This window comes from Saccopteryx bilineata, chromosome 5 (assembly GCF_036850765.1).
Source record: "Saccopteryx bilineata isolate mSacBil1 chromosome 5, mSacBil1_pri_phased_curated, whole genome shotgun sequence".
Taxonomy (NCBI): domain Eukaryota; kingdom Metazoa; phylum Chordata; class Mammalia; order Chiroptera; family Emballonuridae; genus Saccopteryx; species Saccopteryx bilineata.
The window spans coordinates 116,788,314-116,808,917 of record NC_089494.1 but is presented as its reverse complement, the minus strand read 5'-3'; the positions used below and the strand labels follow the sequence as shown (position 1 = coordinate 116,808,917).

Below are 20,604 nucleotides of genomic sequence, written 5' to 3'. Positions count from 1 at the left end.
GCAATAGAACAATGAGAGACAGTTTTCTATTGTTTTAAGCCACCAAGTTCACTGTAACTCATTAGGAACTACTACCGTACATGAGCACGCGGTCTGGTGTGGAGTGGACCCTTGGGAGGTTTGGACATCGTCATTGTTATTACTGTCACCTTTCTTTAATACTGCCAGCTCTCAGGGAGCAGGGCCCATGTGTTATTTCTTGGGATAGCCCAGCCCCCACAGGTGTTCCATCAATGGCAGGTTGGCAACAAAGGGAAACTCCCCTCCCTGCTGTGCTCCAACCCCCTGTGCACACCGGGCTCCTGAACGTGCCTGCCCGCCCGCTACCTGGATTACACAGTCACTGGCTCCCTACAGTTGAATGCACCCCACAAATAGCCCAACACGCCAACCCTCCTGCCCCAAGGACAGCTTGTTCACATGCACTAGTCCTGCCTTCAGGCTGAGATGCTACCACCCACCAGGATGGCAGAACCATGGAAGAGGTCAGAGGGCTCAGTGTGGGTCAGCCATGACCCCTCTGCTGTTGTCAACCTGCTCGGGACTAGGCATTGTGTCCTCAGAGACACCAGGCAGATGGCCTCAGGCCCATGGATCTACTGGAGGGGAAACAGATCCTCTCGTCCCAGACTGGGGTTCCTCAGAGCCGGGGCTGGTTGGGCTGGCTCTCACCAGGGCATCCCCGCAGAGCGGGCTGGTGCCCACCGCCCTAGGCCTCCGACAGACAGACAGTGCTCTGTCAAGCTCCTCTGGCTGGAGCTCAATCTCCTCTTCAAAGGCTTTTGGTCTGTTGTTGTTTTGGGTTTTTTTTGGGGGGGTTGCTTTCGGTATATGGCAAGTTTATTTCCACGTTTTCCATAGATTAATTTAAAAAGTTCCAGAAATCAAGTCCTTTTCAAAATATACTTGGGTGTTTACGGTTGTAAACATAATGTACAGTCAATACTTATGGAAAGCATTGGAGCTCTGCTCCTGCCTAAACCGGAGCCCAGTTTACTTCCTGTGTCAATCTGCACTTTCCTGGGTGTCTGGGCTCCCCCGTCCATGGAGAGGAGGTCCTACAAGGCCAGCAGGTGGGACAATCATGAACAGAGTTAGGGTCACATGTCCAGCCATTCACTGCCTTGTTCCTGAGTCCACGCATCACTCCCCGTCAGCACTCACTGAGCGCGGGCCGCTGACAGCACTGGCGTCAAGCTGGGCGTCCGAGGAAGACTCAGCCAGGACCCTACACACAGGGAGTGGGGCTGGTGGTCACAAACCTGACTGACAGGAGCAGCAAGCACCAGGTGTTGTCAACCCCAGCATCCCCAGGTCTGCCCAGAATCTGCATGTGCACAGATGTCAGCAGAGCACAGGATGTCTACGAGGCTGTGGCAACAATCAGCTGCCAGGGTGGTGCTGCTAAGCAGGGTGCCCAGACCCAGCCTCAGCTCAGGAAGTCACAGCCCCCACACCTGCATTAACATGAGTGCCTCGACAAAAACCACCATGCTGGCACCTGATGAGTTAGGGAGAGAGTATGGACACGGACAGCCTGCAAACAGAACACAAGGTGCTGGGGCAGAGAGAAGGCTGAGAAGAAAGAACTCATTCACTCTGCTTGGGGCAATCAAAGAAGTCTTCCCGAGGAGGTGGCATCTGAACTGGCCCAGACTCTTACAGGGCAATGGAAAAGGGCAGTGAATAGTGCAGGCCTGGTGTTCTGAGACAGGAGAAGAGCTGAATAGGGGAAAGTCATACTGGGGAACAAGTAAGAGTCCAGGGGTGGAAGCCCTGACCAGACAGCTGGGTAGAAGGGGCATGTGTGAAGACAGTCATGAAGGAAATGTTGCTAACACGAGCTACATTGCAATAGGAACTTCTCTCCATTGAGGGAGTGAAGAGACCAGGGACCAAACAGGAGAGGTCATTTGCGATCATAGAACTAATTCTGGAACAAGTAGGCTTATAGTATAAACTGCTTATTCAAATCTCTGGGAAGATGACAGTTCCACAGAAAAATGGGCAACTTGCTGAACAGGAATCTCCTAAGAAGGAAACATCAGCTGCCAGCAAATAAAGGATGCTCAGCTTCATTTGTAATGAGGGAAACAAAAAATGAGAATCATAGGGAGATGCCATTTTGGCAAAAATTTAAATGTTGATGATATCATCCTGGTAACAAGGAAGTGGATGGAGCAGGCTGAACCCTGCTGGTGGGGCTGAGGTGGGCAAAACCACCCAACCTAGATGTCTGGTAACAGCTAGGAGGGTTCAAGTGTGAACACCCTCTGACTCAGGGGTTTCCTGCTCAGACACATGTTCACGCTCATGCTCAAGAACGTGCTGCACAAAGGCCCTGGAGGATGGGACAGGAGCATCATCTGCAGTAATGTTCCAAACAGCAGACACAGATGCATCCCAGATGCCTGTCAACACCGAGCTGCAAGCACAAATTAATTAAAGGGCTCCATGTGTCAATGGGTGAATCTGCAGAAGGGAACGCATGGTGTGAAGAACAGGGGTCTCCGAAGAATACACCTGCAATGATTCCATCTACACACAGCACAGACAGCAAAACTCAACAATGCAGTACTGGGGGTCACCTACAAGGTAGATGCTACAGCAGTCAAGGGTGACCAAGTCCAAGCCCCGAGCATGCGGAGTGGGGAGGCCGAGACAGGAGAGTGGAGGGGCACACGGGTCTTCACAGGTGCTGCCGTGCCCCCAGTCCTTGGACTGGTTAGGGAACGAGGATGCATGTCTTTATATTTTAGCCATGCTTTTGCTATACTTTTGCATATCGTCAATATTTTTTTTAAAATCTTTTTTTTCTTTATTCATTTTTAGAGAGGAGAGAGACAGAGAGAGAGAAGGGGGAGGAGCTGGAAGCATCAACTTTCATATGTGCCTTGACCAGGCAAGCCCAGGGTTTCGAACCGGCGACCTCAGCATTACCAGGTCGACGCTTTATCCACTGCGCCACCACAGGTCAGGCCGTCAATATTTAATAAGATGGGTGAGCACTGCCTTTGGGTTAGCAGTTGACTGAGTGGACGGAGCTCTGGGGTGGGGAATAGAGAGGCCGCAGGGCTGCTTGTGAACTTATTTGGGCTGTCGGAAAGCATGTGATTGTTGGCGGTTGTCTCCCTGGACACCCAGTGGACTCATCTTGGCTATTCCATCTGTCTGCCGCCAAGGCTTCATGCTGACCAGTCAAAGCCTGCTCCACAGGCCCGCTTGTGGCCGACACAGGTCTGCACACACATGCAATCCATTTGCCCCTCCACTCATGCTGTCCCCCTTACAGACCTGCAGACCCGCCGGACCTCGCCCCTCCACTCACCTGTCCCCATTACAGACCCGCACACCCGCCACACCTCACCCCTCTGCTCACTGTCCCCATTACAGACCCGCACACCCGCCAGACCTCGCCCCTCTGCTCACTGTCCCCATTACAGACCCGCACACCCGCCAGACCTCGCCCCTCCGCTCACCTGTCCCCATTACAGACCCGCACACCCGCCACACCTCACCGCTCTGCTCACTGTCCCCATTACAGACCCGCACACCCGCCACACCTCGCCCCTCTGCTCACTGTCCCCATTACAGACCCGCACACCCGCCACACCTCACCCCTCTGCTCACTGTCCCCATTACAGACCCGCACACCCGCCACACCTCACCCCTCTGCTCACTGTCCCCATTACAGACCCGCACAGCCGCCACACCTCACCCCTCTGCTCACTGTCCCCATTACAGACCCGCACACCCGCCACACCTCACCCCTCTGCTCACTGTCCCCATTACAGACCCGCACACCCGCCACACCTCGCCCCTCTGCTCACTGTCCCCATTACAGACCCGCACACCCGCCACACCTCGCCCCTCTGCTCACTGTCCCCATTACAGACCCGCACACCCGCCACACCTCACCGCTCTGCTCACTGTCCCCATTACAGACCCGCACACCCGCCAGACCTCGCCCCTCTGCTCACTGTCCCCATTACAGACCCGCACACCCGCCACACCTCGCCCCTCTGCTCACTGTCCCCATTACAGACCCGCACACCCGCCACACCTCGCCCCTCTGCTCACTGTCCCCATTACAGACCCGCACACCCGCCACACCTCGCCCCTCTGCTCACTGTCCCCATTACAGACCCGCACACCCGCCACACCTCACCCCTCTGCTCACTGTCCCCATTACAGACCCGCACACCCGCCACACCTCACCCCTCTGCTCACTGTCCCCATTACAGACCCGCACACCCGCCACACCTCGCCCCTCTGCTCACTGTCCCCATTACAGACCCGCACAGCCTGCCAGACCTTGCGGAGCACCAGCCTTCAGCTGTCACTTCCTATGCAGAGACTGTAATACAGAAATCACTGTTTTCGGTTGATAAAGAGCAGATTTCTTGCTAAGTAAACGCTGATGTTTTGGTAGGGAAATTAGGTTATAAAATTGTGCCTACAAGGGGCCATACAGATGGACTTAGTTAAGATCTAGCCACATAAGCAACAGGGGTTAATTCAATCACCCATCCTTTATCACATTTTTTTAACCCCTCAGAGCAGAAAGATAGGAAGATTATCAGCTTTCAAACATAAAAACCAAAAAGCACAGAAACCAGAGGGAAGCATGTATAGGGGAGTCCCTTGCCCGCGGAGTGAGGACTGGTGCACAGCAGTATGGGTGGAGGCCTTGGATCTGCCCCATGTGTCTGGTGTGGGGGGGAACATAGGTGCCCCTGGAAAAGGGCTCTGGGAGGCCAGTCTGGGTCAGCCTCTGCAAGCGAGCTGTGGCGGGGGTTAACCTCCAGGTAAGAAGGGCCTCTGTCTGAAAGAGCAGCTCTTGGCTGAGCACAGCTGAATGGAATCTTCTAGGAAGTCAGGCTAACTGGGGGCTTTTGCATCACAGGGCAAGTGTGAGGGGCTAGAAGGAGAGCCCTGGGGTAGGAATGAGTCATGGGGCTCTGGGCGTCTTTAGTAAAAAGTGCAGTTTCCTTAGACTTCGCTAGGGTTTTAGGTCTAAGCGAAGAGCAGAGGCCCGAGGGGAGGGAGGTTTGCACGCAGGGACACTCCTCCCGGTGGGCACTCCTCAGCATGGCCCGGCGTGTCAGAGTGGTGTGTGCAATTTCCTTTCCTGGACTCCTGTCAAAACCAGATGGATAGTTAGATAAATGTCCTCTTCGAGGTGGTGTGTTGCTGATTTTCACTGAGCCTTTGAGTCCATTAGCGTGCGCTTTGAAAAGGCCCTCTTTCTTCTGGCACAGGACTAGAGGCCGCTCACTGGAAAAGGAGCAACCTCATGGAGGCAGCAGAGCCCCCCAGTGGGCTGTGGGCGGGATGGGCAGAGGCAAGCCCCTCAGGCTCTTCTGCTGAGAAACACCTGGTTTCCTGGTGTTCTGGGCTCCCCCTGACCCCTCTTCCAGTACACCGCCTTGTCACTGCCCAATATCTCCCCACTCTCCTTCCAGACCATGAGATCTATGTGGATGGCAAGACTGTGCCCCCTTGGGTCCGTATCACCAACACCTGGCCCAAAGCTGGCACACACAGGCATTGGGTGAGTATGGCAAATGAAAGGTCCCCTATGAGTTAAGTGACAATTCGTCTCTTTCTGCTTTGGGTGGGCCGGTCAAGTACACACTTTAGAAAGGCAGCTCCTGGACAGAGAGGTTGAAGAAGGGGCTCCCACTGTGCCATGCCTTCTGCCCCCGTGGGCGCCAGCACACATCACGAATGCAGCAATGCAGGCTGCAGGGTGGGTTCGCAGAGCGGCAGCAGCAGGCCTCACCCAGGGCACTGCTCCTGCACTCCCTCCGGAGAAGCTGGCTCCGGCTGGCAAGGGACCCTGAGTGAGAGCACTTGGCATACAGGTAAGTCCAGCAACAATGACTTAGGTGGGTAAATTAATGCATTCCGGGCACTGGCATCTGCTTCTACCTAGAGCAGACACAACCTGGACATATGCAGCTGGAGAGAAAGCCTCACCTCAAAGAGCAACCGACCCCACTAACACATGAAATTTCGCTATTAGCGATTCATTCTTTGGGTTGATTACTGTCCTGTTCCCATGCTTTCCAGCAGGGATCCGACACCATAGCCCTAAAACCTGCCTTGTGAGGCCCCTTCGTCTCTGCTGACAATCCTGGCATAAGAGAAGGGGACGAGCCTCGGGACTGCGCTCAGCAATCAGCTGAGTGTGTGAAGCTCCTCCCATCTCCTCCTTTATGGCTGGGGAGAAAATCACCCACCATACAGGGTGCTGGGAGGACTGGATACAATCCCATCCAAGCCTGGAATGAAACGTGGACTTCCTCCTGGTGCCCACATGGTGGGAAAACACATGACTGTCCAGAAGTTGTTCTGCCTCAGTCAGTCACCTAGTCCTTACAACCACCCATGTGGGGTCCTGGTGCATCCCCACTTTAGAGATGGGAAGACCGAGGCTCACGGAGGTCACACAGCCAGCCCAAGGACAAAAAGGGCATGGGTAGCAAAGGCAGGATTTGAACTCTGTTCTGCCTACACTGGGGGGTGTGGGATGTGAAATGGCAAAGATGATGGGGGCCCGGCGGGACAGGAGAGGGCCCAGTGGATTACCTCCAACCCTGCAGGACCTTTCCATGGGGCAGCTCCTCTCACAGCTGCCCTGTACACCATCAGTGGCGGACAGCCTCCTTTCTGCACATCAAACTGTGCTTTACTCCTGGGCCTCCCTGCCTTTGGCTGACCACACGGACTCTCTCCAAAGCCCAGAGCCAGGCAGCTCCTCTTCTGTGAGGGGCAGCTTCATCTAAGATCAAAGAGCAGCCTGCCTTATCAGACATGCTCCTCATTAAACTTTCATGGGCCAGACTCCATTATAAATGAGCTGACTGTGCCCTGCCACAGAGCGCCTTCCTGGAGCTGGGAACCGGAGGCTCTGAGAGCCGGCAGAGTCCTCGGCAGAGTGGTCAAGGTGCAGAGGGGGCCTCTGAGGTCAAATTACCCAGGTTCAAATCCCAGCTGTGCTGTGTTCTAGAATGTCCCTAAAGAAAGCAGCCCACCTCCCTGTGCCTCAGTCTTCCCACTTAACGAGCAGGAGTGACCATGTTGCCTTCTTCACAGGGTGTTGATGAGGGTTAGCTGATACAGTGCACAAGGCTGAGCCCAGGCTGCTATGACTGCCCAGAGAGGGAAGGGGAGCTGCCTAGGGTTCTTAGAGGGCCACTCACATCACTGTGAGCCAAAGGTTCATATCTATTTGTCACACAGTCCTCTAACAACCATGAGAGATGGGCACACGGGACCCACACACAGCCTGGCCCCAGGGATTTCTGGGTTCTGTCTATCTGTCCTCCAGTTGCTCTGAAGAAGTGGCCAGCAAAGGCGGATTTTAAGGAACGTTCTGGAGACAGAAAGAAAGTGAGGAACCATGTGGGCAGGAGGGACAAGGACCCTGCTGGGTGACTCCAGGCCCACCCAGCCTCTTGGCCCGGGAGCTATGCAAACTTGCCATTCGGAAGTCTCATCTTTCCACAAGTTTCTGGAAAAAAACCCCACATGGTTGTGGAGGGAGAACATATTTACGGAACACAAACAAAGCCAGTCCTCTAGGAACCATGAACCTGTTGTATTGTGCCAGGAATCAAGAGGAAATACCCACATACCTTCCTAACGACCCCCTCCTTTCCTCGGTGTATGGCTGAGGACAGAGCTGTCAGGGCCCAGGGCTAGGAAGATGAGCCGCAGACTGAGCACACATGTTTATTAATCTCACAAAAAGCAGGGAAGTCTTTATGGAACACTGACCTTGGAAAAAGCCGTCTTCAAATCCCCCCGGACCAGGAAGTTCATGAGCTCAGCCAGCAGCAGCAAGGAAACTACTTCCTCAAGTGAAGCACACCAGCAGAAGGGCTAAACATCCCCCTTAACATGCAGTGCTGGGATGAGGTGGGTTCGGGCATCCTTAACAGCTCTCCCAGGAGGCTCGGGGTAATTTGTATGTGTGCCGATGATGGTGGCAGGTGGGGTCCTCACACCCACCAGCTGGCATTTCCGTTCTTTCCTTAAAGTACCTGAGCCAGTGTGTTGACTTTACACAAATGGATAGCCAGGCCCCAGAGCCATCTGTCCCTACCGAGAGTGCCCATCCTCTCTCCTCCTCTGTGCAGGGTGGCCTTGTGCCGTGACCACTGCAGTAACTACAGCTCAGGATCAAGTGATCTGGGGGGGACGATCAGTGGTGGTCAGGTTCAGAGCCGAGGCAGCTGCTGGGGGTCATGGATGTCAGCAGTCAGGTATGGAGCCGGGCAACAGAAGAGGGGACTGTCTTTCTCATGGTTGAGATGCAGCTGTCTACCACCCCTCCACTCCAATATGCTCTCCTCCTTCTGCAAGCTGAGAAAATGAATAGATTTTGGTCAACGTGAGGGCACTGGATCTGTGAATAGGTGGTGAAAATAGCCGGGGGATTTCTAACATCTCACGCTTCAGAGTCCTATCATTTAGACAGAAGGCCCTACACCCTGTTGGCTCCATGACTCTGGAAAGCCAACACACATCTCTGGGCCCGCTTTCCTAAGTATGAAATAAGCAAGGTGGCCTGAGGTGGTCTCCAAATTTCGGACCCGGGCACCTGTAAGGTAGGCCTGCAGGCCTCTGGAAAACTGCAGCCTGCGGGCCCCTGAAAACAAGCAGATTCCCAGGCCTCAGCCTATCCTGAAAGGACTAAACTTCTGGGGTCGGGGCCTAGACATGTGCATCTTTAAGATGCTCCAGTTTAGATTTGTAGCCAGGTTTGAGACTGCTGCACGAGATGGTCTCTGTAATCTGTCTGGGCTGGCAGCAGCTGGACCCGGTCCTCTCTGAAGTCCCTAGGCAGGGCTGGGGTGGGGCTAGGACCCCAAGCAGCATGGTGAGTCAAAGGTCGACCCCAGCCCCCTGAACTGGAACATGAGCTTCGCCTTCCCTGCCAGGACAGAGTTAGTCCTGGCCCCACGACACTGAGGAACTGGGGGCTCCAGCAGGGAGCCCCGCCATGCCTCAGCCTGGGTCCCGTGATACCCAGTGAGTCCGTTTCCAGGCGCCAGAGCAAGGTCCAAAATGTTCCTCTTTCCTGCTGGCAGCCACCAGGCAATGGGTGGCGGGGCCTTCTCTTCTCACCCTTGAGCAAGAACTCTTGGAGCCTAGCACCTCCCCAGGGTGGGGGAGGGTCACAAGAGAGCTCCGCCTGCCCAGCGAGAACACTGCCCTCACCCAGGCGTCTCCCCATCGCTGTGGGTTACACAGATAAAGATGCAGTAGCAGAAGGGCCTCCTAGGGTCATCTGCGCATTAGGAAGCTCTGCAAGTCCAGTTGGTGGTTTGCACCTGCAGGTGACGGGGGGGAAAGAGGGAAGCTGCCCAGCTGGGCTGCTGGCCGATTGTCCACACGCTGAGTCCCACCCTGCTCCTCCTACATGCAACTGTCTGCAGTGTGGTGCGGTCAGCCCTGGCCTACTCCCCTTCTGCCCAGGCCCCCACCGATAGCTGTGGTCCCCACTTCTGCCCACCCTCTAACTGCTCCTCTAGTTACCTTGAAAATAAATCTCACAACTCCCTCTCCTCCTGGTTGCCAAGAGAATAAAGCCCAAATTCCCCTCCTGGGGGGAAAAGACTACCTCCTATGTTCATCCCCAATGGCACTTCCTTGGCCCAGTTCTCCACCTTCCTGTTTCATAGCCCCCCGACAGGAGCCCCTTCGAGGCCATGCCATGGCCTGCCTCTGCCCCAGAGGTACCTTGGCCTATAATGAAACTCCTTTTCTGCTAGGCAAACGAAATAGCAACGGCAATGGTAATCATTGTCAGCATCCTCTGGAAGCTTCCCAACTCTCCTGAGTGTGTCACTTAAAATACCCCACTTAATTCTCAGAGTAACTCAGTAGATGGCATAGGTGCCCTTATGATGGAGTACGCCCTTTTATAGATGAGAACACTGAGGTTTCTTCCTTCACGCTGGCCAGCACTAGGGTTCAGGCCCAGGTAGCCTAGCAGGGTGGGTGATAGCAGTGTCCCTGCAGTCTGAGGCAGGGCCAAGGAGGCCTGCGGGGAGCCCTCTGTCCTGGGCACTGGCGCTCACTCACGGAACTATTAGGATCACGAGAGCCTGCAGACCGGGATTCTGGGTATCTGAAAGAGGCCGTGTAATGGAGCCGCAGGCAGAGGCTTCGACTCGGGCTGACAGGAGCCAACACCGCACCTCATTTGCTGGGCGTTTGTGTAATCAGACACGTTCAGTGCCGGCACGGAGTGGGCACTCCACCAGGCTCAGACCACATTCGTTGCAGGATCCAGAAGCATGGGGGCCTTTTTTCCTAGGCTTTGCCTTCTTACCTGGGACACTGAGGGCAGGGGTAAAAGGGTTGTCTTTGCAGCACTCGCCTTGTTCCCTGTGGCCTGGGCAGGGACCAACTGTCCTGGGGACAAGGTGGAGCCACTGGAAGCCAGAGGATAGGGGCACTGCTTCTGCCCTCGGCTAAGGTGTGAGCCAGACTAGCTCTTCCCTGGGGGGGCACTGCTGCTGCCCTCGGCTAGGGTGTGAGCCAGACTAGCTCTTCCCTGGGGGGGGGGTGCTGCTGCTGCCCTCGGCTAAGGTGTGAGCCAGACTAGCTCTTCCCTGGGGGGGCACTGCTGCTGCCCTCGGCTAGGGTGTGAGCCAGACTAGCTCTTCCCTGGGGGGGGGGTGCTGCTGCTGCCCTCGGCTAAGGTGTGAGCCAGACTAGCTCTTCCCTGGGGGGGCACTGCTGCTGCCCTCGGCTAGGGTGTGAGCCAGACTAGCTCTTCCCTGGGGGGGCACTGCTGCCCTAGGCTAGGGTGTGAACCAGACTAGCTCTTCCCTGGGGGGGCGCTGCTGCCCTCGGCTAGGGTGTGAACCAGACTAGCTCTTCCCTGGGGGGGCGCTGCTGCCCTCGGCTAGGGTGTGAACCAGACTAGCTCTTCCCTGGGGGGGCGCTGCTGCCCTCGGCTAGGGTGTGAACCAGACTAGCTCTTCCCTGGGGGGGGGGGTGCTGCTGCTGCCCTCGGCTAGGGTGTGAGCCAGACTAGCTCTTCCCTGGGGGGGCACTGCTGCTGCCCTCGGTTAGGGTGTGAGCCAGACTAGCTCTTCCCTGGGGGGGTGCTGCTGCTGCCCTCGGCTAGGGTGTGAGCCAGACTAGCTCTTCCCTGGGGGGGCACTGCTGCTGCCCTCGGTTAGGGTGTGAGCCAGACTAGCTCTTCCCTGGGGGGGTGCTGCTGCTGCCCTCGGCTAGGGTGTGAACCAGACTAGCTCTTCCCTGGGGGGGGGCACTGCTGCTGCCCTCGGCTAGGGTGTGAGCCAGACTAGCTCTTCCCTGGGGGGGGCACTGCTGCCCTCGGCTAGGGTGTGAGCCAGACTAGCTCTTCCCTGGGGGGGGGCACTGCTGCCCTCGGCTAGGGTGTGAGCCAGACTAGCTCTTCCCTGGGGGGGGGCACTGCTGCCCTCGGCTAGGGTGTGAGCCAGACTAGCTCTTCCCTGGGGGGGGGTGCTGCTGCCCTCAGCTAGGGTGTGAGCCAGACTAGCTCTTCCCTGGGGGGGGGTGCTGCTGCTGCCCTCGGCTAGGGTGTGAGCCAGACTAGCTCTTCCCTGGGGGGGGGCACTGCTGCCCTCGGCTAGGGTGTGAGCCAGACTAGCTCTTCCCTGGGGGGGGGCTTTGCTCCTCAACCCTTGAGCATAAGCAAGGATGCCCACCGTGCACAGGGTGACCAAGAGCCAGTGCACTTGTCCAAGCCTCTGCGTCTGCGTCTGTAACAGGCAGTTGTGACCCCGTCTCACAGGCAGCTGTGAGGTGCACTAGCGCAGCACAGCGGGCCCGCCACAGGCCCCGCGCGGATTACTGTCACCCTTTATTGTATGCTACTGCATGCCAGACTCGCCACTGGGCTTTGGTGATCCCAGTGAGCTGAACAGCAACCCACAGAAAGGTCCAGGTCCTGATCCCTGGGACCTATGAATGGTACCTTCTGTAGGAAGACAAAGCAGATGATGAACTAGGATTATCCTGTGGTCCCTACAGCAATCACAGGCATCCTAGGAAAGGCAAGGGGAGAAAAGTACCACCGAAGAGGAGGAAGGCCACGTGAGGACAGAACGTGGTAAGAGGAGGGGTTCTGAGCCACGAACATGGGTTCTCTCCTGGGGCCTCCAGAGGAGCCAGTTCTGCCAGCCCCTTCATTGGAGGCCTGTGAGATACACCTCAGACTTTCGGCTTCCAGAATGACCAGCAAAGACATGAGCTGTCCTAACCACTCAGTCTGAAGCAGTAGGTGACAGCAGCAGTGGAGACCAGCACACTGCCCTGCAGTTGTTAGCTAAAGGGAAGAAACCACTGCACTAGTGAGTGACAGGCCATGGCCACATGTCCTTGGCCTGGTTGACTCCCCCTGCTGCCTGACACCACCTCCCAACTCCTCCCTGGCTAGGAAGGAAGCTGGCTTGGGGTGGGGGCACACGGCCTGGGCCCAACCCAGAGCTGTTGAGTGGCAAAGCCTGGAGAAGACTCAGGGCAGCCTCTTGGCCACAGATCTCCACAAGCACAGGGAGGGATAGCACTAGGGCCCCTCGTTCAGCAACAAGGCCCCACCTGCCCAGTGTCTCTCAGCTGAGCCTGCAGAAGGCATGTGAAATACAGACTGCGGGCCTCACCCCAGAGCCTCCGACTCAGCAGCTCTGGACGGCAGCCTGAGAACCTGCATTTCTTACAAGCTGGGGAACTACTTGCCCAGGGGCAGCACCCTAACAAAGGCTGATAGGCTTTTGAGTAGAATTCGGCTGAACCTGCCCAGGGGTTCAGGGGTCATCATGAGCTCTCAAGAGAGGCCAGTGTGCAACTGAGGGTCTGAGGCTTGAGGCTATAATTAGATTTCCAATTCTCCCAATCCCTAAGTGATTGGCCCTGATGCTTAGTTATTTACCCTTTCTGTGTTGCTTCAGTTCCTTCATCTGTAAAATGGGATGACACAAAATACACATCTTAAGGGGATGTTGAGAGGATTAAGTGAGACAAAACATGACATGTTGGCCCTGGCCGGTTGGCTCAATGATAGAGCGTTGGCCTAGCGTGCAGGAGTCCCGGGTTCGATTCCCGGCCAGGGCACACATGAGAAGCGCCCATCTGCTTCTCCACCCCTCCCCCTCTCCTTCCTCTCTGTCTCTCTCTTCCCCTCCCACAGCCAAGGCTCCATTGGAGCAAAGTTGGCCCGGGTGCTGACGATGGCTCTGTGGCCTCTGCTTCAGGCGCTAGAATGGCTCTGATTGCGGCAGAGCCATGCCCCAAGATGGGCAGAGCATCGCCCCCTGGTGGGCATGCTGGGTGGATCCCGGTCGGGTGCATGCGGGAGTCTGTCTGACTGCCTCCCCGTTTCCAGCTTCGGAAAAATACAAAAAAAAAAAAAAAAAAAAAAAAAAAAACCCAAAAAACATGACATGCTCACAACACTCACAAGGTCAGAGCTAACTGCTAATTCGAGAAATAGCATTTTTCAATGGCGAGGTCTGCTTATATCTCTGTCATTCCTCATAAATATGTGGGGAGATATGAGTCTGAATGTTCTCCTGCAGAGTAACAGAAGCCTGCATGGACACTCCCTCCAGGGAGCTCCCAGCAATGACCATGTCTATGACCAGCAGTGGGCTCCTTGCAGGATCTGTGTGGATGAACCAGCCAAACATATCTCAAGAAGCAGAAAAGCAGCAATTCCTACCCCTTCTAGATAGGGACTGAGCTTCCTTAATACCCTTTAGGATTCTCAGGTGCCACCAGCTGAGCACCGTTCGGGTGATCCATTAGCTTCAGGGTATGCACCTCTCAGAAGCTGCTGGAACTGTGGCCTCAGTCGCCTGCAGGTGGAGGGTCCTGTGAGGTGAGCAGAGGGCTACAGAGGACACAAGGCTGCCAGCAGCAGGCCCTAGTCAAGTGAGAACCAGCTACACGCGCTGAAAGAAAGTGAAAAGTTCCCAACATGTCAAAAGACATGAGGGCCCTGGCCGGTTGGCTCAGCGGTAGAGCGTCGGCCTAGCGTGCGGAGGACCCGGGTTCGATTCCGGCCAGGGCACACAGGAGAAGCGCCTATTTGCTTCTCCACCCCTCCGCCGCGCTTTCTTCTCTGTCTCTCTTCTCCCCTCCCGCAGCCGAGGCTCCATTGGAGCAAAGATGGCCCGGGCGCTGGGGATGGCTCTGTGGCCTCTGCCTCAGGCGCTAGAGTGGCTCTGGTCGCAACATGGCGACGCCCAGGATGGGCAGAGCATCGCCCCCTGGTGGGCAGAGCATCGCCCCTGGTGGGCGTGCCGGGTGGATCCCGGTCGGGCGCATGCGGGAGTCTGTCTGACTGTCTCTCCCTGTTTCCAGCTTCAGAAAAATGAAAAAAAAAAAAAAAAAAAAAAAAGAAAAGACATGGGAGACAATGTCCAAATCTGAGATAATTTAAAGAAGACAATAAATAGTGATAACCAGAAGCTATTAATCCACAGAGTATCACAAATATTAATGCATTTATTCAAACTAAATAAAGGACAGCTATTCCTCAGAGTGCAATTCTAACAGGTAAATGTGGAAGGAACAATGGAGTCTGAGAAGCACCATTTGGCAAATGCCAGTCATTCCTGTTTCTGACGAGAGCCACCAATGGACGTTCAAGATGGGTAACAACATGAGAAACCGGGTATTTACATGTTATCAAAGTATCACTCTATAATCAATAATTGTAAAGGAACCAATGTTAAAGTAGAGAAACTCACCTCAACCAAGTGATCAAAATTAATCTCCCGTGACAAGAAGTATTGCTATGACGTGCTCCCCACCCCCTGCCAGGACTGACACAGACAGTACTACCTTTCTTTTTATTTTTTCTTCTTTTTTTAAAAATTCAGTGAGAGGTGGGGAGGCAGAGAGATGGACTCCCACATGCGCCCCAACCTGGATCCACCTGGCAAGCCCAAGAAGTGATGCTGTGCCCATCTGGGGCACTGCTCTGTTGCTCAGCAACTGAGCTCCTCCTAGCACCTGAAGTGAGGCCATGGAGCCATCCTCAGTGCCTGGGGCCAGCTTGCTCCAATTGAGCCATGGCTGCAGGAGGAGAAGGGGGGGGGGAGAAAAAAGTGAGAGGGGGCGGTAGAGAAGCAGATGGTCACTTATCCTGTGTGCCCTGACTGGGAATTGAACCTGGGACATCCATACACTGGACCAACACTCTACTACTGAGCCAACCGGCCAGGGACCCACCTTTCTTATTATTCCCCCAAAAATGCATATTCTGAATTCAATCATGAGGCAACATTGGGCAAACACAAATGGAGGGCATTTTACTCAGTAACTGGCCTGTCCTTTTCAGAAGAGTCAAGGTCATGAAAGAGAGACTGGGCAACAGTCTCAGATTTAAGATGACCAAGGAGGTGTGACAACGAAATGCAAAGCCTGGCCCTTTGAACCACAGGAAAAGACACTAGTAGGCAACTGGCCAAATTTGGGTAAGATTTAGAAGTTAGTTAATAGCACTATTAACTTGTGAGAAATCAGATCAAAGTTATAATGGAAATTTTTGTACTATTTTTGTAACTTTTTATATGTCTGGAATTATTTCAAAGTAAAAGATATTTTTTTAAAAAAAAAATAAAGACCCCAGATTTGACCTGTCTTGGGGAGGCTACGGATGCCCAGAAACAGGAGTCGCCTGAGGGCTGGGACACCTTCTCAGTCACCTGCCTCCTGACCAGGCCCAGGGCTCGCATGCAACACAGTGAGTGCGCAGAAGAACGTACTGGCGCTGTGCTCGTGGGAGCTGGGAGAGCGGGAGGGCCGGCTTCCGCGGGTGGGAAGTGCGGAGAGGGCTGTGCTCTCAGCGAACAGTGATCCTGCACCTACAACACGTCAGCCATTGTCGAGGCAATGAGCCCGCTGGGAGGCAGGTGTGAACAGACCGCTCCGGCGTGGTGGCACAGTGGAGCCCAGAGAGGAGACCCGCTCAGTGTGCGGGATCCCAGCAACCTCAGGAAGGGGTGGCTCCCGACTGAGGCTTAGGGTCGCTGTGTAGGAGATAACCAGGAGGTGGGACCACTCTACGCAGGCCTAGCAGCAGGAGACGAAGCAAGGGACCATGTGACAGGGTTGTGTGTGTGGGAACCAGAGACTGCAGTTTGGTCAGGTGAGGCGGCTGGGTCAAGAGGGGCCACAGGGAAGCTGATCTTATGCAGCAGGTCCCCTCCAAGGCAGGTGTGGGAGCTGCAGAGAAGTTGGGGGTGAGGGCAAGATTCTGGCTTCTCTTCTGAAAGCAGGGAGATGGGGGTAGCATGGGCCCGGGTCTCCAAGCAATAAAGACCAAGAAAAGTGACATTGTGTGCAGGCTTCAAGAGGTACAGTGAGACACCACTGGATCTCACCACCCACAGGTGTCAAAGCAGGGAGCAGGGACAGGCCCCAAAGTATAACTTTGAATGTGTCCTTGTAAGTAGGGTGACCCTATAATTTAGTGTCTAAGGTGGGACACTTGAGAGAATGAAAGGGGTCCTCTGCATTATTCTGTTGGGACAACATATAACAAAGGTTACCATACTTGTGTGGGACCTCTGGCCTGAATGGGGTCCCCATCCCATGGTGGATAAAGAGCGTCAGGGGTTTATGGACACGCCAGGAGAGCATGCCACCCCAGGTGTGGGAGGTGGAACATGACAGTGCTGCTTTCTCCGGTGACCAGAGGGGCGCTGGGTGTCCACAGCACACCCACGTGTTCACTCAGGACCCCAGTCAGTGCCCTCGTGGGCAGCAACAGCGGGCGGTCGGCTCAGGAGAGTGCAGATCAGGAACTCCAAAATGAAAGACAGAGGCTGGAGAGGTGGCGAGTGCCGGCAGCCCGGCCTTCCCAGCGGCAGGTGGCCGCGTGCGGGGCGGGAGGCGGAGGGCAGGAACTTACCCGTGCACGCTGTGGACAGAGTGAGGTTCATACTGATAGCGTCCCTCCTGGTGTCTCATGTCAATCGGGAAGGGAGCATGGAACGGAGGCAGAAGGGGCTGCGGCACTGCATGGGGAGAGAGACAGACAGGACTTCAAAACCTTTCCCCTCCCTCGGAAAGCAATGTTCAAAGGGCTTTAAAACTCCATGAATTTCAGAGCGAGAGCTGCCAGGACAGGGGCTCTGAGGTGCCCTGGCTATCACACACCCACGAAGGGGGATGAATAAATAATCAAAGTCAGCCCGAGAATCCTACATCTTTCACATAAAAGATCCCCAACCGTGCTCTTGACAAAGACAAGCAGCTAAGCGCTCTTTGAACTCAGGGAGATTACAGGCTCAGCTGCAAATCAGGGCTGACAGAGCCAACAGGCTCCTGCTCATCCCAGCCTTGGCTGCCGCATGCGGCTCCAGCGGCCCTGGGTGACGGCACAGGCTGGCGATGTTTACCCAGAACCGTCAGTGGGGCCAGGGCCTGCTCCGCTCCAGCCAGCGGGCACCTATGTGGGCAGCTTAATTCTCCAGCCTTTAATATTAATTACTGACCCTGAGTGCGCTGGCACTGCCTCCAAGACACAAATGCCAACTCGCGAGCGACGGTTTCCAGAGGTGAGTCAGCCCATCTGCACTTGGCCTGCTCTCAGCAAATCATCATGATAATTGTAGGATGCTCTTTGCTTATTACAAAAAAAGAAGAAGAAGAAGAAGAAGAAATTCCTGGGTACCCTGGAGGCAAACATAATTATAGGTGCTAGGAAAACAAGGCTCTTTAAAAGAGTTAGACTTTGGGAAAAGGGGTCAGAAGTGGAGAGTTCTCAGCTGGCTCTCACTCTGGGAGGCCGTGGGCCAGCAGGAATCAGCGGGGAGTCTGAGCTGCTGACTGCTTTAAAGAAGCAGGCCGGTCTGTCTGACAGGCAAGCGGGTCACCAGCCGGCTGTCTCCCATAGTAAAACACGCACAAATAACGCTGCTCACCACTTCCGTGCTCACACTTGGGCACCATACTGTACACACCAGGGATTTTCTTTTTTTAATTGTGGCAAAATATGTATCACAGAAACTTTGCCATTTTAGTTAAGCACATTCACCTTGGGCAAAACGATCACTTCTATGCATTCAGAGGGCTTACAGCCTCTTCCAGACCGAAATTCTGTACAGATTACACGACTGCTTCGCCTCTTCCCCCTCCTCCCTCCTCGCCCCTTGCTCTTGGCCCAGGCAGTCAGCACTCTATTTTCTGTCTCTATGAACGGGACTATGCTAGGTGCCTCACAGGTGTGGGACACACAGTATTTGTCCTCTTGTGACTGGCTTACTGCACTTGGCGTCACGTCCCCAAGGTTCATCCAGGACACCGTGTGCCCGACAACTACACCACATTTTGGTTATCTGTTCATCCCTGGATGGACGCTTGGTTTGAATGGATACTCTGAACTCTTGACCTGAAGAAACTTTCCGTACACTCTAGAGGTCAGCAGGGGAGGCGGCGGGCCAGACACCTGGCAGTCCCTGCAGGTGTCTGGACATTTTAAAATTAATTTTTTATGTATTCAATTTTAGCTTCATAATTCGACAATACTGGTTATCTTCCACGGGGACTGGGAACAAAGAAAGCAAATCTTGTTATCTTGATTCAATCAATTTACCAACGTATACTCTAAAAGTCTTGGGCTCAAAGGGAAACTGGCTTTCAAAAGCGAAGGGCCAGTGCTGGCCCAGTTCCACACAGGAGACTCGCTGGGCTTCCCAGAAACCCCGTGGAAGCGCAGCAGGGAAGCAGTGCTCACCTCCCAGAGGCACAGGAAAGGGCCTTCATGACTTCTTTCAAGTGGCCAGGCAGATCGGATTACAGTATTGTTAACATATTAACGTGGCTTGCTTTTGTATATTTCTGAATGTTGCTCTGCATATTTAAAAGCCCCTTGAGGCAGCCAGGGTAGGTGTTACTACACCTATTTCACAGATGAGAAAATGGAGGCCAAGGTTGATTTCATTTCAAAGTCACAGAACTGAAAAATGAAAGAAACAGGAGGAGAATCCAAATCCCCAGACAGCTAGACACAGCCTTCCCTCTGCCCAGCATGAATGTCCACTTAGAGGCAGTCTCGGAACAAGGGGCATGCCTGGGTCCTCCTGTCCTCACCTTGCTCGTGTACTATATTTAACAGATGCACATACAGTACCACGCCCTACTCTAAGCACTTTGCAAATACCAGCAAGTAGGTCTTCATATCATCTTCAAGCTGCCTTCACCCCAGAATTTCTGGTCCTCCCACTGGCCACCCCCCAGCACCTCATGAGCTCCTGCTCTCCTGTTTCACCTGCGGTGTTGAAGGGGGTCCTGTAGTGCAATGCCAGATCTCATACTGTTCCCCCGCCACCAACTAGGTCCCTGCCAGAGATATTTCTCTGCACAGGATTAATACAACTGCTTCCAAGTCTAGTGAGCTGTAACAACTACAGAAATGAAGTGCTCATGCCCGTCTACCAGGCAAACACGAACTGGAGTGGCTCTGAGGCTGACCTGCTGCTCCACAAGACCAGGCTCTGTGTGTGGGGGGGAGGGGGGGTTGGCACATACGCTGCAGGAGGAGGAGTGTGGGGTTTCTGGAAAGAAGCATGAGGGACAGCCATCCACAGCGTCCAGCTGCAGCTGGGGCTACTCCCTCCTTCCTGCCTGTCCTCTGGGGTGAAGGCTACGGAGGTCAGCAGGGGAGGCGGCAGGCAGACACCTGGCAGCCCCTGCTGCCCTGCAGACACTGGACACCACGGGAGGGGCAGGCAGCATGGCTCTGGCCACAGCCTTGCAGCCCTTGTTCTCACCCACTTAGAGTCCCAGGAGGAGCCTGGGCACACGCACGTTAGAGGTTCCTCTCATCCAGGCCAGGGTGATGTGTTAGGCCAGCCAGTGGCTTGAGTGTGGCCACGTCCCGACTGGGTGAGGAAGGAAAGGACTACCGGCACTCATCTTCCAGGACGCCCGCCACCTTGTGGGCCTGTGCTTATGGCGCCTCTCTTTGTGTTACTGTCGACCCTGTTCTCACCCCCATTTCTCAGACAAAAACAGCGAGGCTCTGAGTGGTGTGTCTTCTGCTGGGAGAGTGAGGATCAGGCAGTTAGCATGTGGCTTCATGTTCTCTCCATGAAGCCATGTTGTTTCCCTGTGTCCAGCACACGTAGGCCCTCTGCAATAGGGCCTCCCCTGAGGACTCACATCCAACACAGCAGCACCTATCAGACGGACATACCGGCAGCAGCTAGCACGTAACTGTCCAGACCCCCCTGCTCACCTTCAGAGAGGTGGCCCAGTCCGCTCGCATGAGTGGGGCTAAGGCTGGGCATCAGTCACTGTAGGAATTTGTCCATTGGCTCCTTCCTTCCCTCCTTCATTCTCTCACCTGTCCTGTGACACGGGCATGCTGTGGGGCAGGCAGGGTCCTAGGTCCTGGGAGCAGTGTAGTGATGGCCTGCACTGCCACCTTCCCAGGGCTGTGGAGCTTCCCCACGAGAAAACAGCAGGGTATTTGTAACAAACGTCCGAGGACTACGAAGTTAAGAGGAAGGGGCCTGGGCGGGATCAGAGGAGACGTGGAAGCAGGGCCGAGTGTGCACCAGGCAGGGCAATGGCAGG

General features: G+C 54.9%; 1 protein-coding gene across 1 annotated transcript in view; it reads right to left on the bottom strand.

Annotated features, from left to right (window-relative positions):
• Positions 1-20,604, bottom strand: part of GLI2 (GLI family zinc finger 2) — a 275,341-nt gene that overhangs the window by 47,035 nt on the left and 207,702 nt on the right. Inside the window, exon 4 of the mRNA XM_066281274.1 lies at positions 16,934-17,039. Within this exon, the coding sequence (XP_066137371.1) occupies positions 16,934-17,039 (106 nt within the window). The remainder of the gene's footprint in view (positions 1-16,933; positions 17,040-20,604) is intronic.